General features: G+C 41.8%; 1 protein-coding gene across 2 annotated transcripts; it reads left to right on the top strand.

Annotated features, from left to right (window-relative positions):
* Positions 1 to 742: 742 nt before the first annotated feature.
* snx21 (sorting nexin family member 21) lies at positions 743 to 7,620 on the top strand. 2 transcript variants are annotated; one of them, XM_032561345.1, is made up of 7 exons: positions 743 to 955; positions 3,784 to 4,071; positions 4,151 to 4,347; positions 4,492 to 4,633; positions 4,705 to 4,870; positions 5,620 to 6,101; positions 6,144 to 7,620. In XM_032561345.1, the coding sequence occupies exons 2-7, from the start codon at positions 3,792 to 3,794 to the stop codon at positions 6,176 to 6,178; spliced, it is 1,302 nt and encodes a 433-aa protein (XP_032417236.1). In that variant the 5' UTR covers positions 743 to 955; positions 3,784 to 3,791; the 3' UTR covers positions 6,179 to 7,620. The 2 variants fall into 2 exon arrangements, with proteins under 2 accessions (XP_032417236.1, XP_032417244.1); XM_032561353.1 differs by having other exon boundaries at positions 744 to 955; positions 5,620 to 6,107; positions 6,150 to 7,620.
* The last annotated feature ends 2,816 nt before the right edge of the window (positions 7,621 to 10,436 follow it).

Here is a 10,436-nt window from a genome sequence, read left to right on the forward strand (position 1 = left end):
TAAAAGTTGGTGCAAACAACAAGAACAAAACCTGGCATCAAGTGGAGGAAGAAGATGTAATATTTCCACTGCCAGATTGGATTTTAGCACATTTATAGTTTTAATAATATTTACAGAAATGAGTAAAAATTCAAGTCAAGTATCTCAGCTGGATCTTCTTAAATTTATGGACATTTATGAGTTCAACTACTTCAAAAATAAATATATTTTCAAAATTAACCATATATATATATATATATATATATATATATATATATATATATATATATATATATATATATATATATATATATATATAACTTAATGATATTGAATTGTTTTTATTTAAAGGATGATGTAAATCTATGTCAAAAATAAATAAACATAATTAAACAAAGATCTGGAAAATAAATAAGGAATATAAATAAAATAAATATTTAAAATTAAATGTTTCTGCACTAAATTAAAAATAAAATAAATTACATAAATACAGCATGTAAAAGAAATTATAAAAATTCTTTATATACAGAAAATAAATGAGAAATATAAAAAATAAAACATAAATCAAGGAAATATTTAATATTAAATGTGTCTGCATTAAAATGAAAAATATGATAAATTTAAAAATGCATGTAAAACTAGTTTATTAAGTAAAATATTTGCATAATTTATGGCATCAGAACAATGTGTAGGTTCGGTTGCTTGAGTTTTTACTCCCCTCTACTGGACGGAACTGAACACTGCATGTCCTTATATGGTCACCGAGTGACATCCAGAGGGCCCCGCCTTCTCCCGCTGGCTGTGGCCGGGGAAGGCTTGAGGGAATCAGGATGCAGTCAGCTCAAAGTGTCGGTCCGACTGCAAAACTCGGACTGAACGGTCCACCTCGGAGATCATGATAGGAACCTCGGGCTTCAGGTGAACCGGGCCGACATGGACTGAGCGGAGCGGGGAGCGAGTCCCGGTCCAGTCCAGGGTGAGTGTCCGGAGGTCGGAGGCTTTGGAGCAACTTTGAGAGGAGGAGCAGCGGAAACTTGTTAGCTCCGCTGCTAACTCCGCGCAGCAGCCGTTAAACTGGTCCGAAACCAGTCCGAAACAGCCTGGAGGTTAGCTGCAAAAGATCTGAGACCGAGAGAAGGAGAACCGGTTCTGGTCCGGGATGTTTGGGTCAGTTAGCGGACCTTAACACAAAGTTCTGGTTAGTGATCAATAAATGCTCCTGTAACACTTTAAATATGTTTAAGTTAAGTTATTGGTGATCGATAACTACCTGTTAGTCATCACAACGATGCCTTCACGGACATCTGGTGCTTTTAACTTCTCATTTCTGGACAGTTTTAGCTGAAATATAATTTCCTTATTGCAACACTACAAACTTTCACACGTTTTAATGTCAAATATTTAACAATAAAACCAACAAATCTTGACGTAGTTTGTTTTTGTTGCAACCTAATTAGCATAGAAAACACGGTACAAATACAGATTAAACGCTCAATTTATTCTTATTTATTTGTTTTATTGACTTTTTATTCAAACAGGTGAGTTATTAAAAACAATTTTTTATTTACAGTAACGACCTGGTGGGGAAGGAAGGACAATAATTTGGGTTATGTATTTAAAAAAATGTGGGTTCATTTTTCAATGTCATAGTTTCACCATGTTGTACATTCATTTGTAAGTAAAATATAAATACAAAGTTTTAAACTGGTATTTAATTAGCAAGCTGAATATTTAGTTTAAGGTTCCTAACTAAATATTGGGTTTTCAAGCTAACTACTTAGCTCCAAGATAAATATTTATCTAACTTAAATATAGTGTGAAACTGTGACATTTATGAATGAATGAAACAAATGGAGAAAATCTTTTTTTTTCTTTTATGACAGACTAAATAACACAGATTATTATTGTTAGTTTTTTACTGTGTAACTTTACAAATGGCGACTTTCAAACTTATCTAATGTTTAATTAATAATCTCTATTATTGATGTGTTACGTTTCAATATTTTAAGCTATTGGTTTAAATCATCTGCTAACGTAGAAGCAGAAACACCTGAAGCAGAAAGTTTGGAGACATTTTTCTGTCATCAGGTGAGAACATCGCTGAAAGCTAACAGGAAGGCCGGCGATTCTTCATCTCATCAGGATCTCCTTCCTTCTAAACTCTTCTTTTCTTGTCAATTTCTTTCATGCATCATTTGTTTATAAATTCAATTTAAAAGATTTTTAAATAATATTTAGTTAGCAAGCTAAATATTTAGCTCCAAACTAAGTATTTAATTAGCGAGCTGAAGGTCCCACCAGTGAACACCTCAGTTTGGACTTTGATGCATAAACGTGGATAATCTTTTAATTCCTGTTATATTCTGCAGATCTGCAGGAGTTTTATTCCTTTGAAACTATTTACCGTTCAGAATCAGAACCAGCAGGTCAGAGCGAAAGGAAAACTGTTAAAGTGAACACCAGACTGAAGATGGCAACATTCAGCCTGACTGGCCTGTGTTTGTGTTGAGTTGGTGGTCAGCAGCTCCTGTTTTATCAGCTGCTTCAGTCCTGATAATCGCTGCAGCCGTTGGGGAGGAAATGATCTGGAGGGAGTCTGCAGGCCGCCGCCTCCTGCAGGCTGACTTCGCAGATCTCTGCATTATTAATCAGTGACATGATTTCCATGCGGAGGAGCTGCCGGTCCTGTAACCGGAGCCAGGCCGGCCGGCAGCCATCGCTGCTGCGGCTCGGAGTTTCTGCAGAGCTGCAATGGAAACAAACCGTTTCTCTGTGACCTTCAACCTGGAAATAAATGATCTGAACTCAGTTCAACCTCAGATAAACTGAATGAGGAACATTCTTTTACCAAAACCTCTTTAAAAACTCAGGATGTGTTCAGGAACAGCAGCAATCACAATGAGAGCTGCTGTTCTTCTGCTTTCCTGTGGAGGGCGCTCTCAGGTTAACTAGTTACTAGATAGCCTGGCTAACTATTTAGCTGCCTAACTACCTATTTAGTTAGCAAGCTGAATATTTAGTTAGCAGTAGTTAGCTAAATAGTTACAAGCCAAATAATTTACTTGCTAACTGAATATTTAGTTTGACGCTGTTTCCATCCAATTGTCATGTAAGTCTTAAGCTAGCTTTTAAAATGTTGCCAAAAAAGAAAAAATAAGAAAATGTGAATTTTGTCCATCTAGTGGTTTGAGGCGACTCAACCAGGCTAGTAAAGCGTAGTTTAGTCAGATGTTGACACTGCGTATGGATGTAACAAACAGGAAGTAAAAGTCGCTAACTAGCAGGAACCAGAGAGGCTTGTGCCTCTGGTAAGGCACAGACCCACCTTTGGATGGGAAAGTTCTCTGTTCCAGACCTAAAAACTACGTCAGTGAAACTTGATGGAGCTGTTTTGAATTCCAGCAGCAGATTTTAAGGTTAAAAAAATGCATAAAATAAAACTATATCAACAATTTATCACTTTTGCAATATCACTGCCTTGCCTGCAGTGTTAGCTTAGCTTAGCCTTATTATGTAGTTACTTAATAAGACTAATCATGTGAGGAATATACTTGGTGTATTAAATGTATTATAATAGTTTCTATAATCACAGTTTTGTACATTTCTCTATTTCAAAGAATTTGGAGAAATTTTATCATATAAAGATGGAATTCAAACAGAGATATAACGATTTCAAACGTAAAAAGTTTGTCTAAATGTTTAGGAGATTCTGGGACCTAAAAGTCCATCAGTGACATTTTGGGTCAAAGGTCAGATCTAAGGTGTTGATGCAAACTGACAGGTAAAACCTCTGGTTCCTGCCAGGCGGTGTCATGGCGGCACGGTTTCTGGACCGCCTGAAGCGCTCTCTGTTCAAGTCTGGCCCGGGCGCCGACCCGGACCAGGAGGGCGGTGACCCGGAGGGCGAGAGGCGGGGCTTCAGCGAGGAGCGGTGGGAGGCGGAGCTGGAGGAGGAGGAGTGCGTGACGGAGCGTCTCCGGGGAACGCTGTGCTTCGACGACGGAGAGCTCGGCGGCGAGGACGACGGCGAGGCGATAGACAGCGACTCGGACTTCCTGGGCGAGTCGCTGGAGGACGGACTGAGCAGCACAGGTCGCCAAAACGTCGGACCGTCCTGGTTGGGCTAGGCGGCGGTCCGAGCGTCTCATTTCCTGTCTGTTGTTTCTCACAGATGCCAGTCCTGTGGGCATGTCCCCCGTCGGCCCCGCCCCTTCCGCCCTGCTGACCCGACAGATCCAGGACGGTTGGCGGACCCTCCGCGGACTTGGCGGGTCGAGTCCCGGCCACGGCGTGAGGCGGCCGGCGGACGGGCTGCTGTTCGAGGTGACGGACGCCAGCGTGGTTCAGGACGGCGCCGCCAAGTATGTGGTGAGTTCTTCCTCTGAGCGCCGACTCGGTGACCCGAAGACTCGATGACCCGACCCGATAACCCGATGACTCGATGACCCGATGACTCGATGCATCACACGACGTATCGTCAACCGACCCGACTGAACCGGTTCTGTCCCGCAGCTCTACGCCATCCATGTCATCCAGTCCGGAGGCAGCGACAAGATGCCCGCTGTCATCACCCGCCGCTACTCCGACTTCCAGCGGCTCCATGCCACTCTGAGGCGTAACTACGGCAACCAGATGGAGCGCGTCTCGTTCCCCCGTAAGGCGCCGCGTCGTCCTGCTACAGGAAGCGGTTCGGGTTTGAGCTCTGACGTCTCTTAACGTTGGCAGGAAAGAAGCTGCGCAGGAACTTCACGGCGGAAACCATCGCTAAGCGAAGCCGGGCGTTCGAGCAGTACCTCTCTCACCTGTGTTCGCTGCCCGACCTGCGGGGGGCGCCGAGCGTGCGGCAGTTCTTCTATCTGAGCGACCTGCAGGCCGGCCAGCTGCTCATCAGGTGAGAACGCTGCTTCAGACAAGAAGCTCCCATGATGCACCACTGCTTTTTAACAACAGACTTTATCTGAGGAATTTATAAAAAGAATAAAAACACAGTAAGAATACTGCAGGCTGTTTAATTTGACAAATTAAATAAAAATATTGTCAGTAAGATGTTGCCATCTTTATCCTGCAATGCATCTTGGGTAGATGATGCATGCTAGATGCTACGGAGCTAGCACCATCCAACCAGAACAGGAATTTCTACATATCAAGTATCGTTCAGGTGTTAGCTCCTGCTAATGGTGTTAGCTCCTGCTAATGGTGTTAGCTCCTGCTAATGGTGTTAGCTAGATTGGGGTCTGTAAATAAAACCAATATTTTATTTATAGAATATTAATAAATATTAATATACTATATTATATTATATATATATATATACTATATAAATATTAATAAACTGGGTAAATAAAACCTGACGACCTCCGTAGATGAAAATATGACAAAGATAAACAGTTTTGTAAAAAATGTGATTTCTTTAACAGTTTTAGGTTCGTAGGGAAATCCAGCATATTGATGCTAACATGTTAGCGGTGGACTCCTTAAAGCTAACAGCAGCTGAGAACAACTCATGATGAACCTGCAGGAAAATTCAAGCAATAAAATTAATCCGGCGAAACTACATCAGGATCTGGATCCTGGTTCTCCAGGTTTTTCCAGACTTTTCCAGGTTTTCCAGGTCAACTGTATGCTTTTCTTCTTGTTCAGAGCCGAACGTTTCCAGGACGCTTTGGGTCCGCTACTCAACGCCAAGAGACTCCAACACAAGCTGGGCTGGACCAGTTACCATGACGATGAGACACAGGCCCCGCCCCCAGCCTCCTCCCACTGGTTCTTCACCCTGGTGGGGCTGGCTTGTTGTTTCCAGGAGGTGGAGCAGCTGGAGGAGGCTCTGGAGCACTGCGACCACGCCCTCCGCCTGCTCCTGCCCCCTGAGGTGCAGGACAAGCCCCTCCCACTGACTGATAAGCCCCTCCCATTGCATAATAAGCCCCTCCCCTTCCAGCTGGACGTGGCGCTCCAGTCGCTGGCGCTGCCACTGCTGCAGGTGGTGATCCGTCTGTCGTGGCAAACAGGAAGAGACAAGCAGCAGTGGGAGGAGTATCTGCAGCAGCTGGAGGGGGCGGGGCCAGACGATCATGTGACCATCAGGGACTTCCTGGTGAAACACAAACTGCAGGAGAGCGATGGCTGAGGCGGCGCGCAGCGGGAAGCAGAGACTCCTGCTTCCCGCTGCACGCATCAAGTAGAAAAAGCAATAAAGTGAGAACAGTTTTTGGTTTTGGATGGAAATGAAATGTAATCTGAGCCGCCGCCCTGGTTTAGATCCAACATGGAGGACGGCTTGACTGCTGCTGACAGAAGCAACGCCGCAGTTTCTCCTTCTGGGAAACGACCTGAAACCTCCTCAGAGTTTCACTTCAGCTTTCAGCCAGACCACCTGACTCTGATCTGACTGAAAACAGTTCAACGGCTGCTGGGCGGCGGCGCCCCCTGCAGGATCCCCATCATTCAGGCAGATACCTGGCTGCAGTTGCCACGGAGACCTGGAATGATGACTGGATGTTGGACAGAAATAGATGTGAGGATTGATTTGCATCAGCAGCTAACGTGACAATCTGACGGCTGATTGGTGAACAGAGGATTAAAGAAGGGAGAAAGTTCACAGCGTCATTCATTCATATGAATGAATTTAAGTGTTTACTCCATAAATCATAACACAGCAGTATTATGACTCCATAAGGTGGAACCACATCCATAAAGCTCCATATTTCAGTGGCACATTTTCAATCAAAAACATGTTAAAATATCAGAAAAATATTCAAAAGAGATGTAACTATAGTTACTGAAGCAATTATTTCTGACCGCATGCAGTTCCACATTGAGGTCAGCAGAGGGCGGAGTTTCAGCACTGAGACTTTAACCTGAACTTCCTGCTCTTTGGGACTTTGAATGAATTAAAGTGAATTTTCCGTTAATTTTAATCATTTTCAGTTTATCGTTATTTCAGGTCAAATGGGGGACAATTTTTCTACATGTCATTTCGATTCGTTTATTGATAATCTGAAAAACCACAAAGAAGGGAAAATAAACATATTTATTATCATTTGTTGTGTCCAGGTTTATCACCGGTTTGCCTTTAATATTTAGTTACAGTCGTTTTTCTTCTAGTTTATGTTTCAGGTGATTTTCCTGCTGCAGCTGGTTTTGTCTCAGTTTATGGTTTGTATTGGCAGCAAAAAGCATTTTTGGTCAAAATGAAGTTTAAAAATAATTTTTCTTTTTGAGGCTGAATATAAAGTAACAACGATATAACGTAGTGATGTAGTTATTAGGTGGAGACATTTTATTCAGGCTCCACCCAGCTTGAGATGGAAACTTCTGCTGGTTTCTATAGCAACGCAACAACGTGTGCCACAGCCAGCCTCTAGGGGGCGGTAAGTACCTCCGGACAGCTATAGAGAGTTTATTTAGTTTCAGAAAAGTTTGTCTGGTTGGATTTGGCTGAAAACAAACGGTGAACTTTTTTTTTCGCCTGAAACATAAAAACTAGAGTTTGTCTTTTAAAGGAGGAACAAAGTTTCATGTCTCTGTTTGTCAGGGAGCGGAAAGACAGACGCCCCTTCCTGTGGAGAATATTTAACGAGTTCTGATTTAAAAAGATGTATCCAAATATGTTTTTATGAAATAAAACTTTTAATTATTGAATTTGTTTTTTGTTGTTTCTCTTTTTACTTTTTGTACAAAAAAACTTTCAAGGTTTCTATTCTATTGACTCTAGCTAGGTCTGTGGCATCCACTTGTTAAATTCCATTAATCACATAGATTTTAACATGTTAAAATTATTAATGCAATTTATTATTTAGTATTTAATTTAGTTTTTTCTTTTAACCTAAATTATCCAGAGCTGCAACCTGCTTGTGTTTCTGCTACGGCCATAAATCTGTTAGCTACATCCGCTAACATCGATCGAGGACGAAGCTGCTTCTGATTTCTGCTCCTGAACGATCTGATTGGATGCTGCAAAAGATTATTGTTGTGTTTAAGTTGTGCTAAAAGGAGTTCAAGGCTAAAGCAGCATCTCCAAGCATAGCATTAGCAGCTAATGCTGTGCTTAGCTGCTGGCTAATGCTAATGCCAGCATCCACAGGCTGCATTGTCCAAAGAAGCTCCAGGAATGATCAGAGAAACTCTGGAACGATGAATGGACAGGAAAACACTTTGCTGCAATCTGAGGGTTGAAGAACAGATTAAAACTAGAAAATTTCGGAAGAAATTTAGCCGGGGCCTGCCAAGGCGCGGCCGTGGGGTTCGGGCCCGGCGTCGTCACGCCACAAATCGGCGTCGACGCTAAAGAACGCCGCGACGTGATCAGTGGCACGCGGAGAACCGCAAGAACGTTAAGCGAGGCGGACGTGCACCATTCGGTACGATTTAAAATGTTGTCAAGGCTTTTATTTTGGAAGTTTTGTTAAACTTCATTTCAAAGGGCCAAACTAATCCCATGCGTAATAGTCCTTGGGTTAAAATAGTTATATAATGCTCAAAACACAAGTAGCTGATGTAAAAATATTCAAGGCTTTTATTTTGAAATTTTCAGTATGCTTCATTTCAAAGGGCCAAACTAATACCACGTGTAACAGTGCTTTGGATGGAAAAGTCAAATAAAGCCAAAAAGAGCAATTACGTCATGTAAAAATATTCAAGGCTTTTATTTTGAAATTTTCAGTATGCTTCATTTTAAAGTTCTGAACTAATACCACGTGTAAGAGTGCTTTGGATGAAAAAGTCAAATAAAGCCAAAAAGAGCAATTACGTCATGTAAAAATATTCAAGGCTTTTATTTTGAAAATTTTGTTAAGCTTCATTTCAAAGGGCCAAACTAATGGGCTCTTTGCACCTGCCGCTCTGACGTCACATCCGCATGCGCAAATACGGCTCATTTTTTTCCTTTTGAGTGACCATGACCGCAAGGAAAGATAAACTCGTATTTCAAAGGCAATTTAAGCAATACCATGAACACTGTTGTGTTCCACGGTGCACAGCGTCTTCTAAATATAACAGTCGGTTAAGTTTTCATGGATTTCCAAGCGATCCTGACTTACAACAACGATGGCTTGTCAATATTCGTCGCGACAACATCAAGCTAACATCGCATAGCAAAGTTTGCAGCCTTCACTTCCCTCCGGATCAGTTTCATCAGCCTAAAACTCCTGGCGGGAGAAGAATGGTTAAAAAAAAGGAGCCTCCCTGTGCTATTTCAATAGAACAACTTCTGTGTTCAGCCTGGAAGAGCCAGTGTATGGGAAAGAGTGATCCGCCTGTGGAATGCACGTATGCAGATCACGATTATTGCTCTGTCCCAGAACCAGCTGGCCTGGACATGGTAATAAATGAAAACCAGAAATTAAAAGAAGAAATAAAAGCCCTAACAAGCCAGATCGAAGAACTGAAAATCCATTCTACCTTCGGATTACAAAGGTTCGCAGGGTCTGATGATGACATCCGATTTTACACGAGGTAAGCATCCACACCGCAACAAACCTTTTTCTTTTTAAAATTTGTGTTACTCGCCCCACCTCTGGTTTCTTAATTAAATATGTCTGAACTCAAAAATACAATAAACAAAAATTATGGGGCTTCTCTGCTTCCTCATGCTTCGGAAGCAAAAAGCCCGAACCGTAATCTCCCCGTTACTTGGTCTCTGTTTGACACTAACGACAAAAAACACATTAAAGCAATAAACTTAAAAATGAATACAGAATAACGTAAGAACATTGTCCGTTAGAAAGAATAAGAATGTTTAGATATTTAAATAGTACAATTGTATTAGTAAAATGTCCGAGAATATTGCCTATTAGCATAAGCTAAAGCTAATGTTAGCCACGAAGTTTAAAGAACTTTAAAGTAAGACTCACCTTCATATCCATGAATGTATGACGATACGTACATCTTAAAACCTTTTTCCAGTTTGCTTGATGGGGCTTTAGATCCCGCCTTACAAATACGATGTACATCGTTAATTGTTAGCTTTGGCAAGCGCTGCAAACACCGACTGTAAAATGACATCTTTAATAGCCCGGACAAAAATGAGCCGCTTTTCCCCGAACGCGGAAGCTGAGGTGCAAAGAGCCCATACCATGTGTAACAGTGCTTTGGATGAAAAGTCATATAGAACTACAGTGATGCGTATTTGTAGTCCAAACCAGCAGCCAATAGCCTCTTGAGTTCCGTTGCTATGGCAAATAATGGTCTCAGCAGGGTGTGAGCTCTGAGCTCTGAGCTCTCAAACACACAAGTGTGTTTGAGCAAACACGTTTTACTGAAAAAAAGCATTGGAAACAAATCCTTCTTGTTCGGGAACCGTAATACATATTCGAAAAGCGTTTGGAGCGTATGACAGTTCAATGTGTCTTCTGCGATAGTCCCGAGATTCATATCTGTACCTCACTCAGAACATTTACAGTGATGAGAGAAAGAAATGTTGTGCCCAGATCTGAACCGAGATGGGCTCTCACTCTAAT

The sequence above is a fragment of the Xiphophorus hellerii genome, chromosome 1, assembly GCF_003331165.1.
Source record: "Xiphophorus hellerii strain 12219 chromosome 1, Xiphophorus_hellerii-4.1, whole genome shotgun sequence".
Classification (NCBI taxonomy): domain Eukaryota; kingdom Metazoa; phylum Chordata; class Actinopteri; order Cyprinodontiformes; family Poeciliidae; genus Xiphophorus; species Xiphophorus hellerii.